Source organism: Sorex fumeus, unplaced genomic scaffold (assembly GCF_029834395.1).
Source record: "Sorex fumeus unplaced genomic scaffold, SorFum_2.1 ptg000047l, whole genome shotgun sequence".
NCBI lineage: Eukaryota > Metazoa > Chordata > Mammalia > Eulipotyphla > Soricidae > Sorex > Sorex fumeus.
Genome location: NW_026606104.1, coordinates 36,919,888 through 36,945,097, shown reverse-complemented (window position 1 = coordinate 36,945,097; position 25,210 = coordinate 36,919,888). Strand labels below are relative to the sequence as shown.

Genomic DNA, 25,210 nt, shown 5'->3' with positions numbered 1-25,210 from the left:
TAATTCATGTTGAACCTTTAGCTCTCAATGTGTCTGCAGATAGAACTTTGAAGCAAGAATAAAGATTAAGCCAGGGCATTGAGGTCAGTCCTTAATCCAATGGGACTGGAGTCCCTAGAAGAAGACGATGAGAAATCAGCACCATGTGAGTCCAAGAGAAAGGTCATGTGAGGCAAAGCAGAGATGTGCAGCAGCCAAAGACATCGAGCTGAATGCTTTCACGGTTTATAGGAACAGCCAGCTATAACATCTTTAAGCTATCAAAACAGAGTTTTTAGGGTCAGAGAGATAGTTCAATGGATTGAGTCATACTTCCTGTGCAGGAAGTCTGGGTTTGATTCAATAACCAGAGAAACAAAAACATATCAGGTTTTATTTTTTTTTTTTTGGTTTTGTTTTGGTTTTGGTTTGGTTTGGTTTGGTTTGGTTTGGACGTCACACCTGATGGTGTTCAGGGCTTACTCCTGGCTCTGTGCTCAGGCATCACTCCTGGCAGGGCTCAGGAAAACACATGGGGTACCAGGAATTGAACCCAGGTTGGCTGCATATAAGAAAAGTGCCCTACCCACTGTATTATCTCTCCAGTCCAAAATACAGTTTATTAAGTTATAAAACATATAACCATCACAGAGACACGATTACTTATAGATTATTGTTCATCAACAATTATTTATTAAGAGTCTATTAGGTGGAGGCTAGAGAGATAGTACAGTGGGTAGGGCACTTACCTTGCATATGGCTGACCCAGGTTCAATCCCTGGCACCCCATACGGTCACCCAAGCCCTACCAGGAGTTATCCCTGAGTATAGAGTCAGAAGTCAGTCTTGATCACTGTTGGATGTAGCCCAAAAACAAATTTAAAAGTCTCCAGTTCTGCTCTAGGCATTTACTATACATTCATGAACCCAAGAGCCCCAAATATCTTGCCCTCTGGGAAGACTGCAGTTAGATTGATTTTTGGATTTTTGTTGTGCTTGGAAATAGGGAACAGAAGTTTAATTTGGGATATGCTGAGTTTGAGATGTCAGTCATACTCAAGTGGGAGAAAATAGATAATCAACACAATAAATATATAAATTATGTAACACATTATACGTTTATAACAATGGGGGTGGTGTGCAGCTGGAGGAACCTGGAGCAGGACAAGTGGAACGAGAACTATGAGGTGGTGAAGAATTTGTTATATTTGTTATAATAACAAGGCAGTCTGGGTTGCAATGAATAGGTGATATTTCAAGAAAGATTTGAATGGCAAGTGGATATGTGGAGGAACAGAATTCCAGGAAGGGAAAACAATTATAGAAATGGCCCTGAACATGAATTGGCCTTGGCATGCTAAAGCATTGTGAGAAGAGATTACACAACAAGTCAAAGAAAAATAGGGCCAGCCAGCTCAGGGAGAGCCTACTAGGTCATGGTAATGTCTTTGGCTTTTATCAGAGGAAGTTTAGAGTCATTTCAGGGTTTTGAGTAGATAAGTGACATGAAATAAATCATTCCATTTTTAAAGAGTCATATTGAGAATTGATGTTGAACAAGATTGCAGGATAAGGATCTATTAGGAAGCAATTGTCAACAACTCAGGTGATAGATGTATATGTTCAAAACAACTGGCAATAGTGGCAATGGTGAAAACTAATTAAAGGGGCCAGAGTGATATACAGTGGGGAGGGTGCTTATCTGGCACATAGTGACTGAGTGTGATCCCTGGTACCCCTTATGGTCCCCTGAGCCCACCAGTAGTGATCCCTAAACATGGAGTCAAGGGTTAAACCCCAAGTACTTCCAGATGTGCCAAAAACCAAACAAAGGAAAAAAAGGTGTTTAAATTAGGGATGCAGTTCAAAGATGGAGCCAATTAAACATCTGATTAACTGGCTAGTAAGCACGAAAAAAAGAAGACATACAAGAATAACTCCAAGTTTTTCATCTTAGCAACCCGAAAGATGGAGTCATTATCAACTGAGAAAATGAAGTGAGGGGAATATTGCAGACATTGAGTTTTTTGGGATGAGGAGGCAGGAGGAAACGGGAATTCAATTTGGGATATATTGGGATTGTGATGTCAATCATAAATTCAAAGAGAGATAGAGGCAACTGTGTATGCATAGTTTAAAGGTACAAATTGAATTTGTCAGCAGCTTAATAATATTAAAGACATGAGAGAGTGAGATTCTCAAGGAAGTGAACATAGATGGAGAAGGAAGAAGATAAGGCCAGAAATCAGGGAATCAGGACGTTCAAAAAATCTGGTGAGATAAGAGAAAAAGGTCATGTCCAGAAAAAGTAACAAAGGGAGAGACTGATCCATAGGTCAAAGGCTATTTGTATTAGACACATAAACCAAGGTGCAACCACTACCTGCTACACTTAGCAACATAGAGATTGCTGGCGGAATTGTGGACGTGAAAGCCTTAAAAAGGCAGATTCAAAAGAAAGAAGTCATATTAAAACACATATATTTTATTGTATATAAATTTTACCACAAGAGGGAAAAAACACTAAAAAAATACTCATATATGAGGTTACAGTATGCAAACTATTTAGAGGGAGGAAAACTGATAGCTGTCATGTACTCTATCTCAGTAATCGAGCAGAAACATCAACAACTGAGAATAAGGTTGTGAAGGAAATGGAGATCTAAGCAGGGAACAGAGTTGTGCAATGAATATGCTGAAATGGGTAGAATGAATGAGCTGAGGACATGTGGCATTTGTATGGAGACATTCGAATCCCACTGGAAGATCACTGTCAGTGTAGTTGTGTATGTCTCACCTCACTGGTGTAGGCACCGAATAGAGGAAAATCCAGTTTTACAGACCCAGTTTTAGCCGATCACGAAACTGTACCTGGGGAAAGAGAAGAGTAAGGATATTCAGGGAGGAGAAACCGTAAGTGTTCATGGAATTACTGGAGGTGCCAGTGTCTGATGGTTATCAGTAATTGGATAGGCAGTACTGTAGTTTGTAAGATATATATGTATGTAAATTTCTTAGAAAATATGTAGTTATTCAAAAGATCAAAATTTTTCTCATACATCTTTGGTCTTCATCCACTTTTACTGACTCACATCTCTCCAAATCCTTATAATTTTCAAAGTATTAAGAGTGATAAAGGTGAATGTTGTTCTATGAATGAGATGACCTTGGGAAGCCATAAGGATGGAACCCAGTTGCTTGGAGAACCAATATTGAGATTAGAAAAGAACTTCAAGTCCCATTGCTAATGTCTAGGGAGGTGAGAAGTTCTGGAGATAGAGTTCCATTTCCAATGACCAGTGAATTAATCAATTATGCTTGTGTAATAAAGCCTCCATAAAAACCCAAGACAGCTTCTGAGTGATAATCAGGTGAAGATTTAGGGAGAAAGGCACATCTGAAAAGAACATGAACACTCCACATCTTTTTTTCCTATATTTTGCCCCTGCATCTTTTCCATCTGACAGTCCTTAGATTTTTACTTGTGTATAAATTGATATTCTAGTGAGAAAATAAATCTCCTGAGTTCTGTAAGACACTCTAGCAAATTGATTGGATCTCAAGAAAAAGTTATGGGACACTTCAATCATCAGGTATTGACGAGAAGCATAGGTAACAGCCTAGAATTGTGACTGCCATGGGAAGTAGAGGATGGTCTTGGGAGACTGAGACTTTAATCTGTGGAATCTAATGCATTGTCCAGAATGTGTCAGAACTGAACTGAATTTTCAGATACCAGTATCTGACAATTGCTTGTTAGTTTAAGGAAGTCCATACAATATCCACATTTCAATTAGATCCAGGAACTCTGAAAAGATTCTGGTTACTAAAAGAGTAAACTGAAAGACATGACGTGGTAGGTTGAGAATTGGATGCATGAAATTGATAATGTCACTCATTGTCATTGGCAAAAGCAAACAGCATGGTTGGGGAGTGAGAGCTAAGGCAAGTGCAGATTATTAGAGGAAAGGTGCTCAAAGAAACTGAGAGGCTTGGAAGTGTTGCATTACATTGGTTTGTCCTTTCTCCCCCCACACCCCCATCTCTTGCAGGGAGCTTAGATTTATTGAATTATACCCATTGCAATGCTCCCAAGGCACACCCAGCTCCATCAATCACTCCCAATCTTCTGTGTGTATTTTTTACCCCCTTTTTATGCTCTTCTTCCCCTATCTGCTAATCACAAATATCCCCAAATCAGACCTTGCAACATGTAGGTTAAATATTCTGAGGGCTCTGATTTTCTGTACATGTTAGTGAAATCTTGCTTTCCTCTTTCCTTCATATCCTTTGCATAGTTAACTTTAGAACAATGTCCTTTTTGTATGGACACAGGAAGACAACTAATGGTATGCTTTTATAGCTTGGGAGTTAACTGACTCTGAATAATATTTACTCCAGGGCATCCATCATATTTACCTGACTTAAACCTCAGTTGCCCTTAGTCCCTAACACCCAAAAGGGGGCTCTCAGATATGGTCTTGGATGGACCCAGGGCAAGTTATAAGCTACCCTGACATCAAAAAGAGACAGGCTAAGCACTGTAAGAAGTATATAAATTAAGAATATGGTCATGACAAACTGTTATGACCCAAAAAGAAGTAACTGAATAAGGATGCTGCTAGGCTAGAAAGGGTTAGAAAAGGTTAGGTTAGAAAAGACTAACCTAGCCTGAAGTCTGTAGTCGGGGATATATAGTGAGATGTCCCCAAGAAGAGCCACCCTTTGAGCTTACTATATCTCTTACTGTGTTCATTAAAAAGTGACTAGAAAAATTAGTATCACTGTACCACTGTCGACCAATTGTTCATTGATATGCTCGAGCAGGCACCAGTGATGTCTCCATTGTGAGACTTGTTGTTACTGTTTTTGGCATATTGAGTATGTCACAGGTAGCTTGCCAGGCTTTGCCGTGTGGGCAGGATGCTCTCAGTACCTTGCCCGGCTCTCCAAGAGGGATGGAGGAATCAAACCTGGGTCGGCCTCGTGCAACAAGTATTAGTAAGAAGTAAATTTAATCTGACTGTTTATATGGATTACTAAATTACTGAGTAATTATTTAGCTAGTAGTTACTAGGAAAGAAGAAAGCAATACGTCCTTAGATGGAATCCTGCCCTTGGGTGGATCTCCTAGTAACCTACAGTGCTGAGCTTTTAGATGAGATTTTGTCCTTAGGCAAATTCCCTAGAGGAATTTCCTTTGAAGGAAGGGCTTCACAACTGTTCATTGTTATGATAATGTTACACCTACATGTAATTGCCCACCCCTAATCCTTCATGATTTCTATACAATTTATGCTGTGAGACTTGAACAAACACCACTGATTATCAGCCAGCCTGGTGCCCCTTTCCTTCATTCATTCATCTGTTTGTCATCCATCATTGGCCAGCTGGGGGGATGATTCGAACCGGTACTCACCAAGGGGACTCTTGGGTCACCGCAGGATAGTGACCACCCCAGAATAACAACACTTGGAAGGATTGTCCGCATGGATACAGACAACATAACAAGTTAAGACTGGCATCAAGAAAGAAAGCAACAGAGAGCAAGCCCCCCTGGGAAATGAGGGGAAATGATCCAAAAATCAGCAGATGATAGTGAGGGCAGAAGGGATCCCATGTAGAATCTGATGTTGTGAAGTTTTAGGATGAGGTGAGGGAGAAGTTGTTTGTATGTGACCATCAGGAGGAAGGAGTCCTCAACCACCAGAAGAAAAATAGCCACTGCATACCCACAAACTGCCTCTGGCACCATATAAGCTCTTTAATGGCCATGAGCCAGAGACTCACAAATAAATCTCGGAAGAGATCAACAAGCTGCAGAGACACCTCCAGAGTGTCTCTCAAAGTGATCAGCCAGTTAAAAATTTAACTCTAGCTGTATCACCGTATTTAAAATTTTAGAATTCCTGGAGCATGCAGCCACATTCACGGCCACTTGACATTTCATACTCTATACCACTCATGAACCAGGTTTAACACACCACATTGAATACAGTGTAAAGTAGAAGGTAACTGATCTTAAACAACAACAACAATAAAATATATGTATACATACATATATATATATATTAGCACAACCTGCAACTATATGTTAAAAATATACAAGGGCAGGGTGAGCTACAATAATCTTCACACATTTTCTTCTAAGAAAACATTTTTTTATTATTTTTAGCAGGTTATTCATAACAAGCAATACATAATAAATGATCCAGCACCTGCTATTGGGGTAGGCTTGGGTGACATTTGGGAAAATTCAAAATAATGGCTATGGGAAGGTGTAATGGTGGTTGTAATGGTGTTGGAATATTGAATTCAATAAATTATTGTAAACAACTTTATAAAAATAAAATAAAATTTTGAAAAGAGAAAATCAAGGAAAAAGGAAAACACCCACTGCTTTGGAAGGCAGCATGAGCAGCAATGATGGGAAGGAAGTCAGATCTCCTTTAGAGAACACATAGGTCAAAGTCAAGATGTGGACACTTAATCATGTAAAGTGATTGAGAACTCAAGAGAGCTCTGTAGCATGTTTCCAGAAAGCAGGGAGGAGTGGGAGAAGGAACCAGACTAGGGCATAATCGAGTCTAAGAGAAGAGTGTAAGGTGCCCCAAATGAGGGTGATATATGTGGGATCTGAGGTCTAGTGGTCATTGACAACACAGGATAAAGTCCTTCCAGAGAGGAGCCCTCGGGGCAGAGCTTTGTGGTAGAGAGGGCTGAGTGTTTGGGGCTGTTTAGCCCTGAGGCACAAGTTCAGTCTTGTGCCTAGAAGGCAAGGAGGGATCTAAGACAGGTTGGGACAAGTTGAAAAGCCAATGCAGGAGCGCCAGGCTTGCTCAGACAGAATCAAGTGATGCCACTTACCTACACTGTGACCTAGTTTTGTCTCACCCAGAGAAGGAATCATGCCCACTTTCTGGGTGTTAGTGATCAAACCTTGAAAGCATTTGAAACATGGTAATGAGAGTCATGAACCTCATGAGCCACCTGACTGAGGCCCCAACTCAAGCCTGACGCCCTCGGAATGTGAAAGTCACATAAGCCAAGAAGTGCACTTTGTGGGTGGAGCAAGCTTGAATTGAGTTCTTTGACTCTTTTTGTGGGGCAGGGGAGAGGGGGTTACACCCGGTGGTGCTCAGGGCTTCCTCCTGACTCTGCACTCAGGGATCACTCTCAGCAGGCTCAGGGTATCATACAGAGTGCCAAGGATTGAACTCAATTGACCATGTGCAAGGCAGTACCCTACTTTCTGTACTATCACTTTGGCCCAGCTCTCTGATTCTTAGGACCAAAATATACCTGTTATAAACAAGACTATTTTCATCCATTAGATAGATGAGGAAATTAAGGATCAGAGTGGTTACGTAGACTGTTCAGAGTCACATAGTCAACCTGTTCAAAACAGGTTGTGACTCAGAGTCACATAGTCAATCTGTTCCTAAGACCAGAGTGATAGTACAGCGATAGTACAGCAAGTAGGGGAGTAGGCTGTTTGCCTTGCACTTGATTGACCCAGGTTCAATCCCCAGCATCCAACATGGTGCCCTGTGCACTTCCAGGAGTAATTCCTGAGTGCAGAGCCAGGAGGAACCCCTGTGCATCGGTGGGAATATCCCCAAAACAAAAACAAGCAAGCAAACAAAACAGCCCTGCGACTTGTAACCAAAAATTCTCAGCTCCACTTCTGCCCAAAATTCACAGTTGAGCAAAATAGCGACAGGCTGGAAAAAGAGCTTTATGGGCAAGGAACTGGCAGGTTAGAAGACGGCAGATCAAGTCCTCAAAGTAATCATCTTGTTTGCACGTCACAGAGTAAAGAAGAACGGAACAGGGAAGCACATTTTCCAGAAGGGTGGGTAGCAGACAGGTGGACACCAGAGTGATCAAACAATTCCCTTGTGGGCTGGTCCACTGAGGAACACTCCAGCTTTTCTGTAAACTCCACCCTCAGAGGTTTCTGAGTAATCTGTACTTATCTTACAGTACGGGAAAAGGACAAAACAGGGACAACTCTCCATTCCCGAAAGTGCTGCTTTGTTTTGTTTTGTTTTGTTTTGTTTTGTTTTGTTTTTGATATTTGGGGCATACACAACAATGCACAGAGCTTATTCCTGTCTCGGCACTCAGGAACCACTCGCAGTGGGGTTGGAGGAGGGACCATATGGGATGCTGGGGATTGGACCCAGGTCCTCCTCATACAAGAAAAGTGCCTTATCCGCTATACTATCACTCTGGCCCCAAGAGTTGCCTGAAGAGTTGCTGGTTTTAAGTTTTGTGTATAACTATTAATTTCTTTGGGCCCTGTTTCTATTCCCACTGTAATTCATCCTTCCATTGCTATGGAAGTTGAGGCATCAACTTGGCTAATCAGGGCCAGAGTGAGAGTACCTCAGGTAAGGTGCTTGCCTTAAGTACGGCTCATCCCTGGCACATCCCATGACACAAGCACAGGCACCTCTCTCTCTCTGTGCCTCTCTCTGTGTCTCTATCTGTTTCTCTCTGTTTCTCTCTGTCTCTCATCTCTGTCTCTGTCCCTCTCTGTCTTTCTGTCTCTGTTTCTCTCTCTCTCTCTCTCTCTCTCTCTCTCTCTCTCTCTCTCTCTCTCTCTCTGTCTGTCTCTGCACTACAATTTGCAATACAGGTACTGAAAGGTTATCATGCTTGTCTCTTTATCTACTTTCATCAAGGAGATGCACATCAAGACAACAATGAGCTTTCATATCACACCACAAAGACTGGCACACATCAAAAAGAACATAACAACCTAACAACCAGTGCTGGCTCGGGTGCAGGGAGAAAGGGACTCTCATTCATTGTGGGAAAGCTGACTGGTCCAGACTTTTTGGAAAATAATATGGGTATTCCTCAAAAAACTAAAAATTAAGGTTTCATATGACCAAGCAATACCACCTCTGGGAATATACCCTGGGGGCCCAAAATCACACTGCAGAGAAAACATTTGCACTTCTATGTTCATTGCAGCACTATTGACAATAGTCATAGTCTGAAAAAACAGACACTAGAAGTTTTGAAAGTATGGGAAGAGTTAAAAGCTAAGCCTTTCAGTTTAGCTCACAATAAGATGCAAGTAGCTGCATATGACAGTTTTAAGAAGAAAAAGCATTTTGATATGCAAAAAGTTAAACATACAGTTTCAGATTTAAAGATTTTTCAATCTTTCTTTAAAAATGTCTGAATAGGGGCCAGAGCGATAGCATAGCGGAAGGGCATTTGCCTTGCACGCAGCCAACCTGGGTTCGATCCCCGGCATCCCATATGGTCCCCCAAGCACCACCAGGAGTAATTCCTGAATGCAGAGCCAGGAATGATCCCTGAGCATCGCTGGGTGTGACCCAAAAAGCAAAAAAAAAAAAGTCTAAGTAGTTTATTTCTATGTAGAAAATCTTAATCTCCTGAAATTTTTGAAAGTCCAGATTTTTCACAAATTCTGGAATTTCATCTTCGTTCCATAATAATTTTGTAGTCTGCAGGCTTATGCAAGTCTTTTCCCTTAGACTTCTCTGAACAAAAATGTTCAAACAATTCTGTAAATGGCAAAAGGCTCCAGAATACTCACAGCTAAAGACTATTATAACACAATTGACGCAGAAGTTTGCTCAATTTTGAAAGAAAAGATCTAGAATAACATTCAGAACCATACAACAGATAATCAGGAATTCCACATAATTTTTATAATATTCATATCTACATTTATGTTAAGAAGGGAAAACATTTCTCTTTGTGTGGTAATACTTTTAATGAGGCATCAACATGCCAAATAAATCTAATTTGTTGATATTTATTTTTTCTATAAGGGGAAAGAATAATTATTATGGGATGCTTTAGGTATTCTACATCTATCTCCCCACACTTATTTTCCTTCTATTTATTTATTTATTGTTTTTTGGGTCACATCCAGCGATGCACAGGGGTTATTCCTGGCTTTGCACTCAGGAATCACTCCTGGCAGTGCTCAGGGGACCATGTGGGATGCTGGGAATCGAACCCAGGTCAGCCATGTGCAAGGCAAACACCTTACCCACTGTACTATCACTCCAGCCCCTTATTTTCCTTTCAATCAATTACGATTTCCCCCCTTGGTACTGGTATTTATGTAAAGTTTTGATAGACATTTTATCAAATGCAGGGTGGGTGTGGATGTTTGGTGCCACAGTGGGAGATGTTCAGACCTTACTCCTGGCTCTGTGTTCATGGATCACTTCTGGCAGTGTTAGGGGAGAGGGAGAGAATCATATGTGGTTCTGGAGATCAAACCAGGATGTTTGGATCTTGTGTAGATGAGGTCATGAGATAAAACCATATTTTGTGGATTAGTATAGCCTCTCTAAGTCTTGATTGCTGTGAAGGCAGGAAAATGATGATAGAGGAGCATCCTGCTATGTGGTCTTGTCTCCAACCTGCATTTCTGTTGAATCAGGTGGAAAAGGCTCTGATAGCTCACCATTAGTTTTTTCCCCTGAAACATGGAATCCCTTCTGGTCTATGAGGAAAGAGATGGTGGAGTCAGTACAGGTTTGCCAAACCCATTTCCCACAAAGTACAGATTTATTTTAAGCCGCTGTTTAAGATTTGAATAAGGTCTAATGACCTGTTTGCTACATTTTCACATTCATATAAACCATCAGCACATTTGTGGAAATGAAATTGTCTTCCACTTCCCATATTTGCATAACACCCTTCAGAAGATTTCTGGTCTCTTCCTGCCTGCCAGACAACTGTTTATGTACTTTCCACTATTAGTGGATTCATTTGCATATTTTAGGATATTGCTAGGTTCTCTCATCAGGTGTTTACATAGCTTCCTCCTGAGTAACTTTGTGTGGCTTATTTTTCAAGATTTATTAAAGGTGCTGATATGAGTAATTCATCTTTTTTTTTATGTTGCTAAGAAATATATTGTTGGATATACCACCACTGATTTACTCTTATGTCTGTATGCATATTAGAGTTGTCTCCAGGTTTTTCTACAAGAATATTTTCTACAAGATATTTTAAAGCGAGAAAGAGAAAAAAGAGGATGGAAGTTGAGCTCAATGTGGATGGGGCTCACATTGCCTGGCGTGTGTGAGGTCCTGGGTTTGATCTGCAGCTGAGTAGCACTGTAGCACTGTCCTCCTGTTGTTCATCAATTTGCTCGAGCGGGCACCAGTAACGGCTCCACTGTGAGACTTGTTGTTACTCTTTTTGGCATATTGTATACGCCACAGGGAGTTTGTCAGGCTCTGCCTTCAGCTCAGTGAAAGAAAAAAAAATTAGTGAAAGCTTAAGACTGAAAATTTTCCCTTTGGGGCTGGAGCAATAGCACAGTGGATAGGGCTTTTGCCTTGCACATAGCCGACCCCGGTTCGATTCCCAGCATCCCATATGGTCCCCCAAGCACCGCCAGGAGTAATTCCTGAGTGCATGAGCCAGGAGTCATCCCTGTGCATTGCCAGGTGTGACAAAAAAAAAAAAAAAAAAGCTTTCCCTTAAAAAAAATTAGAAAAAAACAGAGAGAGAGAGGAGAGAGAGTTCAGGGATCAGGAGCACAAAACTGCATTCACAATACTTCAATACTGAGCACTGCATGGTCCCCTGAGATTCACTGGAAATGGCCCTGGTGGCTTATGGCACTGATGGACCCAGAGTAGCATCACACAGTGAGGGTCTTATATTATCTTGAAAATTTTTGGAGGTCCTCCCCAAAGTTGCTCAGGGCCACCAAGGCATACCCAGTCATGCCCAAGAGGCTTTGGGGAGCCAAGCATCAACCCTAGAGAGCCCATGCATGCAGACGCACACTCCAGCCCTTTAAACTATCTCCTACCCTGGGGGCTACCACCAAGCCTCTGGCTCAACTGACCAAGTATGACTGTCCCTGGTCCCTAGATAACCTCAGGGAGAGTGCCTGTCCTCCAAGGCGTAAAAGAGGATGTGGGGGCTGGGAGCACAATTTCAGGAAGGAGAAGTTGCAGACTGATGGGCACCAGACTGATCAATCAACTCCCTTGTTCCCTGCTCCCATGAGACACACTCCAGCTTATCTGCAGACCTTAAAATTAGGTTTCTCTGTCAAGGCTCAACCTGCCCTGTAGCCTCAGCTTTTGGGTCAATTTTTTTCTACTACTAACTTAAAACCTGAGGGCCTAGAACTCTTGGTTACTTCCAATTAAGTGTCTTCTTCCCAGGGAGACTCTACAAAGAGACCAAGACTAGACATTTTAGAAGAAAAAGTGGGCTGGTTTGGCACCTGATTCCCCTGCAGTCATTTCATGGGTGACTGGCAGTGCTTGAAAAGATTAATTTCACATGGTCTGATGGTCTAGATGCCAGGCCCACGCTCCCTGGAACGTGGTGAGACAAGGGCAAGTGGAGAGCATTCTCAGATAAGTCCATGTTGTCTTGAGGCCTCCATTGTCTTAAACAGCAAGAGTCAGAGACAGAGAGCCCTGCACTTTCATTTGGAGAGCCAGCGTAATGCCAGTCCAGTGGCTCCCCAATGGCTCGACTTTCTATCCTATGTGTACCAATTCTTTTTTTTTGTTTGTTTTATTCTGTGTTCATTTTTTTCTGTTTTTTTTAATTGTTATTATGTTATTATGAGTCCATGATTTACCAAGTTGTTCATGATAGTTGTTTTAGACATTAAATGTTCCAATAACCAAACCCACTATTAGTGTGCCCTTCCCTTCACAAATGTCCCCAGTTTTTCACCCACCACCCCAACCTGTCATCTTTCATGCAAATCAAAATTACTTCCTATTGTTTGTTACAACACAAAGACAAATGGAATTTTTAAATCTTAGATCAATTAATCAGTCTGTAAAAATTGTTCGATTACACAATGATGTCCCTAAAGTCATTGTCTGAGGATCTTCGGTGCTGGATGGTGTTAGTTGAACCTTCTGTGTTAGTGTTTAGGTACATTGAGCTTGGTGACCTTCCATGCAACTTTCCAATAAGATTTGCTGTGTTCCTACGGGGCTGATGATACTGTGTAATTTTGAGGTGTGAAGACCAAGATCTATAGATCTGGAATAATTTGGTTACTTGGAAGTTTGATGAGATTAAGTTGTGAAGCTGGGCTGTTTCAAAATTCAGGGTGTTGAGTATGGCTTTAGGCTGCTGTGCCTTCAGGCAGGAAGGGGAATCTGCCCACCCTCATCCTGAGAAGACCCCAGAGTTCTCAGCCTGGACCAGTCTACCCAGGAAGATTAGGAGGTATCATGTTCTTTTGGAGATGTGACACCAGGCTGTTTCTCAGGTGGCAAGATCTCATTTGTTTTCTCATCCTTTTGTTTTTCCTAAAATTTTTAGAATCATTTACAGAAAACATGACTAAGTGAATTACAAGGGCAAAGCAGAAACACCAGACATTTAGGCTAAATAAACCACAGACAGGAAAGGGAAGTGAAGTCTCATGGGTGGGAGGGGGTGGGGAAGTTGTAGCCCCACATGCCAAGAGTGATACACCACAGTGTCTCTGGCTGTGTTTCCAAGTGGCCAAAGCAAACACAAGAAACAAAGGTTTTTCCAACACTTGGCTCCAGAAAATTCTTCTGCCTACCTAAGGTGCTCCTGAGCAGTGTCAGGCACAGAAACCTGGCCACCCGCCTGAATGTGCAAGAGGTCATGGTTCAGAAACCTGCTTCTTGGAAAACCCTTGGAAGAAAGCCAGGAAACAGCCCCCAAATACAAGACTCTGATAGTCTTTAGAAAGCAGAGTCCAAACTGTATTTCTCAGAACCCCAGAGTTTAAGGATACAAATCTACAGAGGGGCCGGAACAGTAGTACAGTAGGTTGGGCATTTGCCTTGCACAGGGCTGACTGGGTTTGATCCCTGGCTCCCATATGGTCCCCTAAGACAGTCAGGAGTAATCCCTGAGTGCAGAACCAGGTGTAATCCTTGAGCACTGCTGGCTGTTTTCCTCCCACCGTCCCCCCCACCCCCAATAAATCCATAGACAGATACATTTGAGATAAAATCAGAATTAAACAAAATAAGAGCTTTAGTTCCTCTATAAATCTCTAGGTATTTTTATTATATATTATTTTCCTTGCCTGTGAAAATCTCCTGACACCCCCCCCACACACACACATACCAGCTTTTTCCAGAAGTAGTATTTAGAAGCTCACAGAAAACTGAAAACATAAACCCAGTTTAAGAAAAACTGATACATACACTACCCCACATCCAAAAGAACAAAAGCAACCGGTGTTGGTGTGGATGTGGCGAGAAAGGAACCCTCATTCATTGCTGGTGGGAATGCCGACTGGTTCAGCCTTTTTGGAAAACAGTATGGACGATTCTCAAAAAATTAGAAATTGAGCTCCCATTTGACCCAGCAACACCACTCCTGGGAATATATCTGAGAGAGGCAAAAAAGTATAGTCAAGGTGACGTCTGCACTTGTTTGTTCATTGCAGCACTGTTTACAATAGCTAGAATCTGGAAAAAACCTGAATGCCCAAGAATGGTTAAAGAATGAATGAATGGTTAAAGAATAATGAATGGTTAAATAATAATAATGGTTAAATAATGGTTAAAGAATAATAAATAAATAATGAATGGTTAAAGAAACTTTGGTACATCTACACAATAGAGTACTATGTAGCTGTTAGGAAAGATGAAGTCATGGAATTTATATACAAGAGGTACTACATGGAAAGTATCATGCTAAGCGAAATGAGTCAGAAAGAGAGGGACAGACATAAGATTGCATTCATCTGGGGAACATAAAGTAACAAAATAGGATACTAACACTCAAGAATAGCAGAGATAAATGCCAAGAGGTTTACTCCATGGCCTGGAGGCCAGATGCACATGTTAGGGGAAAAGGCACCTCAGATAGAGAAGGGAGGACCAAATAAAGCGTGTTGGGAGGATCCTCCCAGGATGGGAGATGCATGCTGAGAGTAGACTTTAGATCAAACATGATTGCCACTCAATGCCTCTTTTGCAAACCACAGCACCCAAAAGGAGAGAGAGAACAAAGGGGAATGCCCTGTCACAGAGGCAGGGTGGGATAGGGGGGACGGGGGTGGGGGGAGGGATACTGGGATCAGTGGTGGTAGAGAATGGGCACTGGTGGAAGGATGGGTATTCAATCAATGTATAATTGAAACCCAAGCACAAAAATTTGTAAATCTACAACAGTACCTCATGGTGTTTCACTAATAAAAATCTTAAGAAAGAAAGAAAGAAAGAAAGAAAGAAAGAAAGAAAGAAAGATACACAGGAATGGATGAACTCAATGGCTCCAAATAAAATTCTTTGCAACAGGTGTTTAGTAGTATTGACCATCTGTTGGATTATAGTTCTAAGCATTAAAATAAATAACATTGGTTTGTCCTTGCTCCTCCCACAGGAAGCTTAGGTTTATTGAGTTATACCCATTACAGTGCTCCCAAGACACACCCAACTTCATCAGGCACTCCTAACCCTCTATGTATATCTTTAACCTCTCCTTTGTGCTCTTCTCCCCCTATTTGTTAATCACAAATATCTCCAAATCAGACCTTGAAACCTGTAGTTCAAATCTTCTGAGGGCTCTGTATTTTGTATAAGTAAGTGAATCTTGCTTTTCTCTTTCCTTCATATCCTTTGCATAGTTGACTTTAGAACAATGTCTTTCTTGTATAGACCCGGGAAGACAACTAATGCTATGCTTTTGTAACTTGGGAGCTAACTGACTCCAAATGATATTTACTCCTGGGCATTTACTTGACTTAAGCCTCATTGCCCTTAGTTCCTAACACCCCAAAAAGGGGCCTCCCAGAGAAGGTCTTGGATGGACCCAAGGCAAGCCATACGCTACCCTGGCATTGAAAAGGGATAGGCTAAGCGCCAAAAGAAGTATAACAAATTAAGAGCACGGCCATGAACAAACTCTGTCATGACCCAAAAAGAAGTAACTGAATAAGGATCCTGCTAGGCAAGGAAAGACTCACCTGGCCTGAGGTCTGTAGTCTGGGATATATAGCAAGATGCCCCCAGGAAAAGCCACCCTTTAAGTTCAATATATCTCTTACTGTGTTTATGCAAAATGACTAGAAATATTAGTAAGAAATAAATTTAATCTCATTGTTTATATAAATTACTTAATTACTGAGTAATTACTTAGCTAGTAATTACTAAGAAAAGAGAAAGCAATACGCCCTTAGATGGAATCCCGCCCTTGGGTGGATCTCCTAGTAATCTAGGGTGCTGAACTTTTAGATGAGGTTTTGTCCTTGGGTCAATTCCCTAGAAGAACTTCCCCTGAAGAAAGGGCTTTACATCTGTTTATTGTTATGATAATGTTTAACCACACCTATGAGTAATTGCTACCCCCAACCCTTCACAGTTTCTTTATAACTAATTGCTGTGAGACTTGAGAATAAATGGCCAATGATTACCAGCCAGCCTAACGCCCCCAATCCTTCTTTTGTCCTTCACCATTAGTGGCCAGGGGGAATGGTGATTGGCTCCTAGAGCACCAAAGGAGGTCTCAAGTTACCGCTAGTGGGCCAGTGACACCCCCACCAGAATAGCACAGCCATTTTAGGGCGTAAGGCCATAACCTCTGATGTGCCCAGACTTCCAGGCTTTTGTGATCATATTAAAAGGGCTTTCCTAAAACTCCTTCTAGAGAAGAACTTCCCAGACTCACAGTCTTAGTCCAAACAGCTAGAGAATTTAGGAAAGGAGTGAAAGACGCAGAAGAGAACCTGTTACCTGGGGTTGTTCCCTCCCCATCAACTGACTAGGTGGTATTCTAGGGTCTGGGTCAGGGGGTTCCTAGGCCCACTTAGCTTAGCTGCCTAGAACTGAGTGATTGGTTAAGGCAATGGAGTTTCAGGGGATCAGATCGACAGTACAATGCGTAGGGTGCTTGTCTTGCATAATGTCAACCCAAATTTGATTCTTAGGGACCATTATGGTTTCCTAAGCATTACCAGGTTTGATCCCTGAGCATAGAGCTAAGAGTAAGGCTTGAGCAATGCCAGGTATGGTCCCCTAAGGAAAAGAGGAGGAGGAGGAGGAGGAGGAGGAGGAGGAAGTTGTTTCAGAAACATATTCTAAGTGGTCAGGCTGTACAGCAAGTAGGTGCTTGCCTTGAAAGAAAGCAAGTACATGTTCAGCACTAGGTATGGTCCAAATGTCCCCATCTAAAAAAGAGAGAGAAAGAAAAGAATTCCAAGTGGAACTCCCAACTAGATGTTGGCCAAAGATAGACAGTAAGTTCAGAAGTAGCACTGTAGCACTGTCCTCCTGTTGTTCATGGATTTGTTCGAGCGAGCCCAGTATTATCTCCATTATGAGACTTGTTGTTATTGTGTTTGGCATGTTGAATACTTCATGGGTAGCTTGCCAGGCTTTGCCGTGTGGGCAAGATACTCTCGGTAGCTTGCCGGGCTCTCTGAGAAGGGAGGAGGAGGAATCGAGCCTGGGTTCGCCAGGTTGGCTGCGTGCAAGGCAAATGCCCTACCCGTTTCATTTGGACCCTATAATCATTCCAAATTCAAAGAAAATGTGGCCTGAAGGCTCATGATCTGCTTTCTGGAAACTTGAGAATAGAAGCACTTTGATCATTATGAGTTGGACACTAGTGGTTTCTTCCATTTTTCATTAGCTGATAGTTTCTAACTTTAGGGCTTAAATCAGGTTCACCAACAACTCAGCATAAAGCCAAGTTTGGAGTCTGACTCTCTAGACGTGCTTCAGCCACAAAGGAAGAGGAAGAACTACCCTGCATGTTGTTATTTTGAAAGAGCCGACATGACAAGCACATGCCCACGGATGCACGTCATAGGACTGACAGTGACAGTGGAAATGGAGAAGTCTGAGAAGTCATCAAAACACTGTGCATTCATAAGACAGAATACCTGCACCCTTCACAAATAAGCTGAGGTACATTTTTCAGAGGGAAAGAGATATAAACTCTTAAAATACAGATTGCCAAAATATAATTGGCAGCTTCCCATTTTAACAGGGAAAATTTGTTTTAGTTGTAAGTATGCACACAAAAAGTTTAAAAGAAGACATCAAAATTAAAATTAGGTCAGGATACAGAGAGATATTGCAGTGGGTTAGGCGCTTACTTTGCATGTAGCCAAATAGGATTCGATTCCAGGCATCCCATATGGTTTCCCAAGCAATGCCAGGAGTGATCCCAGTGCAGAGCCAAGAGTAACCCCTGAGCATTGTTGAGTATTCCCCCACCTCCGAAAAAAATTAAAACTGGGTGTCTGTAGGCTGTGAAACTGTAAAAGTCTGGTGCTTTGTCTTTCTGTTCATCATTTAGTCCTTTTTCAAATAATGAGCATGGGGCAGAGTGATAGTACAGCAGGTAGGGCATTTGCTTTGCACGCGGCCAACCTGGGTTTGATCCTCGACATCCCATATGGTCCCCGGAGCACTGCCAGGAGTAATTCCTGAGTACAGAGCCAGAGGTAATTCCTGAACATTGCCAGGTGTGACCTAAAAAGAAAAAAAAATCAAATAATGAGCATGGATTGGGTTTTTAATATAATTATTTTTGCAAAACAAAATACAGTGTCTCCCTGTTTCATTTGAGGCTGGGACACACGTCTTGCAACATCACTCCTTCTCCAGACATAGTCCTCTATGGTCATTATCCTCTATGGTCATATGGTTCAGGATTCTCTTCCTTTGCTCCCTGCCCACCCACACCCCAATATACCCTCAGATGTGTGGATGTTTGGAGGCAGGGTTGGGGGTTGGAGACATATTTAGCCAGGCACTGGGGAGCACAGAGTCAGGAATTCTGGAGTAAAAAGCATGAGGTAAGAAGACACCAGCTTGGCAATGGCTAAGACACAGTTTTTCTCTCTCTCTCTCTCTCTCTCCCCCCCCCCCCCCCCCCCCCGCTCTGGAGTGTGTTGCAGGATGCATCAGAGATCAGAGGCCAGGGATAACACAAATAGATGGAATTCCTGACATTACCATCTCTCCCTCCTTCCCTGGTGAACCCGATAAAGAACCTTTAGCTCAGATCAGAAATGTTGTGGGGGACTTGAGAGATAGTGCAGCAGTCAGGCACTTACCTTGCACATAGTCTTCCCAGGTGCCATTCTTGGCAACAGATATGATCCCCTGAGTTCCTCCAAGAGTGAACCCTGAGCATAGAATCAGGAGAAAGGCCTGAGTACAATCAAATATTACCCAAATACTTAGAAGGAAAGAAAGATAGAAGGAAGGAAGGAAGGAAGGAAGGAAGGAAGGAAGGAAGGAAGGAAGGAAGGAAGGAAGGCTGTGGGTTTGTGAATATCTACAGGGTCCATTGAAAGAACTGAATTGCCTCTGGATTCCTCTTTCTCTTCTGATGGTGAAATTCTAACTTCACTTGCCTTGGGCTTCCAAAGTCTCTATAACCCCAGGGATGCATGAAGCCACAGGAGGGAAGAAACCATGTTTCAAAGGCAAAAGAAAAAGCTATACTAAGAATTAATGGGTTCCTATTTGTACTGCAATTTGAAAGAACAAACATTTTATTTGAAGATTTGGAAGGACTCTGAGTTTTCCAGTTGTAATATTACAGTAAATTCAAAACTAATCTGAACTGGAACTTTAAAACTAGATAAATGCAACCTCTGAAGGCTCCAGGCACCTTTCATGCTTCTCCGGGGATAGATCTGCTTCAGGCAATGCTCTGTTCAAGTGCACATTCACTTTTCTTTAAGAAGCATCAGCCTTGAGGGGCTGGAGCAATAGCACAGCGGATAGGGCATCTGCATTGCACGTGGTCGACCCGGGTTCGATTCCCAGCATCCCATATGGTTCCCTGAGCACGGCCAGGAGTGATTCCTGAGTGCAGAGCCAGGAGTAACCCCTGTGCATTATTGCTGGGTGTGACCCAAAAAGTAAAAAAAAAAAAAAAAGCATCAGCCTTGAAGGTTGCCAAACACATCCCAAGTGCAAAGTAGATCTGGAATAGAGGTGGGGGACTTAAGTTACCCCATAATTTGCTAGTGTGTAATTGTTTCCATTGTATCAAATTAAAAAGCTGACCCTTGGTGAAATTAAAGTAACTTGTTTAGGTCAATCAGCTAGCAAAGTGAGACAGATAAGCATAGGCACAGACTTTGCCTGCAGAAGCCCTAGATTTTTTTGTTTTTGCTTTATATTTTTTATTGAACATCCATGAGATAGACCATTACAATGCTGTTCACAATTGGGTTTCAGTCATACAATGATCTAACACTCATCCTTCCACCAATGTACCTTTCCCACCACCAATGTCTCCTGTTTCCCTCCCACCATTCCCCAACCCTCCACCCCCTACCCTCCCCCCCACCCATCAAACACAGCTTATCTCTATGGGAGGCACCTTTCTTCTTTCTCCCTCTCCTTTTGTGCATTGAGGTTTGCAATATAACAGGTCATTGTGCTTGTTCAGGGAATTCAGTATTTTTATTGGGAAGGTAAGGCTGGAGTAGCTTTTTTAACTGGATGGCAACTTTGGGGTGCGGATGTGACTGCCAAAGCTTCCAGAAGTATAGGGAGGTGGGGGGAGGTAGCCCATCCTGACCCTGAGAAAGCCTGGAGATTTCAATCACAAAACCTCTGCTGCAACAAATAATGGATCTAACTATAGATCAGGATTTAATATCTTTGCCACACAGTTCTATAAGCACCACTTGGAGTGACCCTCAGAGCACCATACTGTTGGGTGTAAAAGCAAAAAGAAGAAGAGAAAAATGACTCCAAAATCAAGATAGTGGGGTGGGGACAAGCAGGAGCATGGAAAAGCCATTCTTTGTTTAGAGTGACAACAAAAGAAGAACTCTCACCTTCCACGTTTCTAAATACTCCTATAGTACTATTATGGTGTTTTATAATACTGGTATAGTTTTGTATAGCATATTGTTCTTTTTATTTTTGTTTTGCTTTGTTTGGAAGCCATACGTGGTAGTACTCAGGGGCTACTTCCGGCTTGGTGCTGGGTAGGGTGTCACTCCCAGAAGAACTGAGGAAACCATGCAGTGAAGAGATTTGAACCTGGGAACTCAAGCAAGCAGAGCATGCATGCATTGAGCTTGCTCTCTTTGCCCAAAACTGGGTTCTTTCTTTCTTTCTTTCTTTCTTTCTTTCTTTCTTTCTATCTATCTTTCTTTCTTTCTTTCCTTCTCTCTCTCTCTCTCTCTCTCCCTTCCTTTGCTCATTTTTGAGGAGCAGGATAACATTTGGGCCCATACCTGGCTGTGCTTGTCTCAGTCCAGATTAGGAATCGCTCCTGGTGCTGTTTGGGGATTTACATGCAGTGTCAGGGATTGAATTCTGGTCAGCCTCATGCGTGTAAGCACCTTACCTGCTATACTATCTCCCCAGTCCCAAACTGATGTGTTTCCTCCTTTTTTGTCTTGTTGTTGTTATTGTTGTTGCCACTTTGGTTTTGGGGTCAAAAACACGATGGTACCCAGTGCTTACTCTGGATTCTGTGCTTGGGGATCACTTCTGGCTGGGCTTGGGGGACCTTATGCGGTATAAGGGATCAAACCTGGGTAAGCTGTGTGCAAGGCAAGTGCTCTACCCACTGTACTATTTCTCCAGCCCCTCTCCTCCAAAATATAGTTCTAAATGGTGTTTTGCCAAACACTCAAAAGGTAATTCTTTGAACACTAGGCCCAAACAACCCCCCTCGTCTCTTTCCTACCTCACCCCACTTTCTTCTTGATTATTTGACTTCTCATTGAGCTGGGTAGCAGCTTTTTGTTATAAATGAGTGCATTTCAAAACGTTCCTTTTTCTTCCTATCTCCAACCCTTCCTATGGTGTAGCAAAGAGAGAACATTTGGCAATGGTACTTAGAGCAGAAGAAAGACAATGCAAGGCTGGAGCAATAGTATAGCGGGTAGAGTGTTTGCCTTGCATGTGGTCGAACCTGGTTTGATTCCCAGCATCCCATATCATCCCCTGAGCATCGTCAGGGTGCAGAGCCAGGAGTAACCCCTGTGCATCGCCAAATGTGACAAAAAGAAAGAAAGAAAGAAAGAAAGAAAGAAAGAAAGAAAGAAAGACAAAGCATCCCTTGAGCTTAGGGGCACACAGGCCTTAATTCATCTGGGCTGTCTTCAGACCGATTGTCCTGTGACTATTTGACCCTGGGTTAGGCACTAAATAAAGATTTCTTTTCTTTGTGTATTGCTGTGCTACTCAAAAGTCTTGCCTTTGTTACAGACATTGAACTTGAACTGACTTAAAGGTAAAAACTTGGGGGGTGTGGAGATGAGAAAACCATGTATACCAAAGCCACAAATGTCAACATCATTGCAAACACATTACCTTAACTTTAATACCTTTTTTTCAGATAAAAATTAAAACTGGGATATACATTTTATGTTATTATAACTTTTAAAAAATCTAAGATAAAATCTCCCAGAATGACTGGCCAGATCCAGGCTTTCAAACTCGGTCTTTCTCTACCTCTTTTCTCATCTTCCCTTCCCATTGACCTGCCTCCCTTTCTAGCAGGAGCTCCACACCAGTGGGCTTCAAACTTTCACATCTGCAGGCTGGTCGGTGACTTGGGGATTAAAAACCACTCTCAGTTGAGCAGCAATAAATATTCTGGTAGAATGACAGGAAATTTCTGTCATTGTGCAGATCGGCACAACCCACAGACAGGATGTTGAAAACCATTTCTTCGCACACCCATTCTGGTGGAGACATTAGATCTCAGAGACAGAGCCCAGCCAAAGGAGGGGGCAGGGGGTACAGAAGCCCAAGGCCAGAGCCCAGGGAAAGAGATGAGTCAGAAATTTGGGACCATGTGACATGAGTGCCTGGGGACTATTCAGCACAGACTTCTTCTGCGATTGGCATGACCGATGCACTATTTTTGTGGGGGGACAGTGTCACCCTGTCCTTCCAGGCTTGCATCATGGAATCACATCCTCTCAACTGCCATGCTATTTGTCTCTGTCTGGCCCACAAGAATCCTGCTAACTTGAGCCGGCTCCCTGAACTCCCCATTCCCACAAATGCCTCTGTGGGACGTTACAGACCAAGTTTCTGAACCATGAGACCATGGACGCCAGTGGATTCTATGAGACCCTGGAAGGTCTCTGGTAGGCAGCTGGCCAGCCTGCTCAGACCACACCCTGACTTTCCTGCCTTCAGCAGCACCTCCCTTACACCTGACTCTCTTTTTGGATTCCTAGAGATGGCAGAGGAGGACCCCTGACTCAGGTCTTGACTCACAATAGTCTCCAATCAACAGTAATCATTTGTCTTGCCACTGGGTATGCTCTGAGCAAGTGGCCCACCTGTGGAATAGGAGAGCCCACAGCAGGCACAGAGGAGGGCCTCAGGCAGGAGCTGTCCCTGCAACTGTGGTTGCTCTAGAGGAAATATTCGCTCCAGTCTACCAGCCAGAATTTCCTACTGTTCAGGCTTTTCCTGGATCCTTTGGGCTTTTGAGGACAGAGGATCCTTTTCCTGGATCCTTTCTCTCCCCTCACGCTCAGAATACATTTTTTCTACCCCTTCTTGCCTCTTCACAAGGCCACCTGCTTGCAGACGTGCTCAAAACATACCCTTTTCCCCTTTGGGCCTGACACCCAGAGGTTTTCATTTGACACCCTTCTAGACATGCCCCTCCTCCCCCAAAGATGTGGCTGTGTTACTGGGAGAGGGGTCTCCCAGTCCACTGTGATAGAACCAGCATGTATATTGACTTATAGAGAGATTCTTAGCCCCCACCCGGATCTGCCAAATCCCCATCTTGGGGCTAGAGGCCTAAGTCTTTATTATTTTAGGGGTGGGGAGAGGTTTGGGGCCACACCCAGCCGTGCACAGAAGCTACTCTCAATACAGTGCTTGCAGGTGCGGCAGGGAATAGTTCCTCGTGGTACTTGAAGGACCACGCAGTAGTGGGTTTTAAATCCAAAGCCATAGATCCATATTTTGTAGAGGTGTGCATGCAGTGGAGGGAGGGGAGTTGGCCACACCCAGCGATGCTCAGGGGGTATTTCTGGCTCTGTGCTCAGCAGCGACCCCTGGCGGCAATCAGAGACCCACGTGCGGCGCTGGAGACGGATGGAGGATTAGCCGCTTGCAATGCCAAAGTGCCTTTCTCTTGTACTATCTGTCTCTCCAACCCCTTGCTCTGTATTTTCAAACGCTTAAAAGAGAAGCTGGCCGGGAGGGGATTCAAATGCAACCCCAAGCTCACAATGCGCAGACCTAGGAAGCACCCGGCCCCAGCAGGAAACCAGCAGGAAAGTCCCGATTCCCGTGGTGGCCCTGCCCCTTTTTGGCCCTCCTACCAGGCAATTCGGTCTCCAGGCCCTCGAGTTAGTTACTGATTAATCCTCGGCTTCAAGGAACGAAATAGTAAGACCTGAAGGGACAGTGCAATCCCAGACACAAGCCAGGCGGCCCCAGGAAAGTTGTGCCAGACAGTGGTCAGCAGGCTCCTGAGAAAGAAAAAGAAGCTTGAAAAGTCAGCTGAGACCACGTCCACGTCCCAGGTGCGCTCGTGCTGATGCCCAGGCTCTGAGCAGCCACATCCCACTGGTGCCTGTGCCCAGAATGGCTCGTGCGGAGGACCCACCGCAGCCAGCGGAACAGCAGCCCCCACCCACCTCTGCCGCGCCCACCGAGGACTTCCCAGGAGGTCATCGGGGCTCCAGCCAAGACGACCTGGAATGCCTGGTGTGTCGGGAGCCCTACAGCTGGGTGCGGCCCCCCAAGATGCTGGGCTGCCAGCACCCCTTCTGCGTGGTCTGCCTGAAGCTCCTGCTGTGCGTGCAGGACGACAGCTGGACGGTCACCTGCCCCCTGTGCCGCCAGGTCACCATTGTTCCTGGGGGCCTCATCTGCAGCCTGAGGGACCAGGAGGCCTTGGTGGGTCAGCTGGCCAAGTCCTGCGCAGAGGTGCGGCTCTGTCCTCAGGGCCTGGCGGACCCGGTGACCTCAGCAGCAGGGCTCCCCATCTTGGCGGGAGAGGACGGGCAGGGCTCTGCCAGCGCCAACCGCGTGGCTGCACGGCGCCTGGCTGCTCACCTGCTCCTGCTGGTCTTGCTCATCATCTTCATCCTGCCCTTCATCTACCCTGGGGTCATCCGGTGGGTGCTCATCTTCATCATCATCCTGGCTCTGCTGATGTCCACCCTCTTCTGTTGTCCCTCCACCAGCCAGAGCAGCTGCTGGGCCCGGCCTCAGACTGTCTTCTGCAGGGAGCAGAAACCCAGTGAGGTCTCATCCATTGCCTGAGTGTT

General features: G+C 43.7%; 1 protein-coding gene across 1 annotated transcript; it reads left to right on the top strand.

The window, feature by feature from the left end:
• Positions 1 to 1,106: 1,106 nt before the first annotated feature.
• RNF186 (ring finger protein 186) lies at positions 1,107 to 25,205 on the top strand. The gene is given in 3 exon segments (XM_056122923.1): positions 1,107 to 1,169; positions 24,461 to 24,505; positions 24,507 to 25,205. Coding segments are annotated over 3 exon segments (807 nt in total).
• The last annotated feature ends 5 nt before the right edge of the window (positions 25,206 to 25,210 follow it).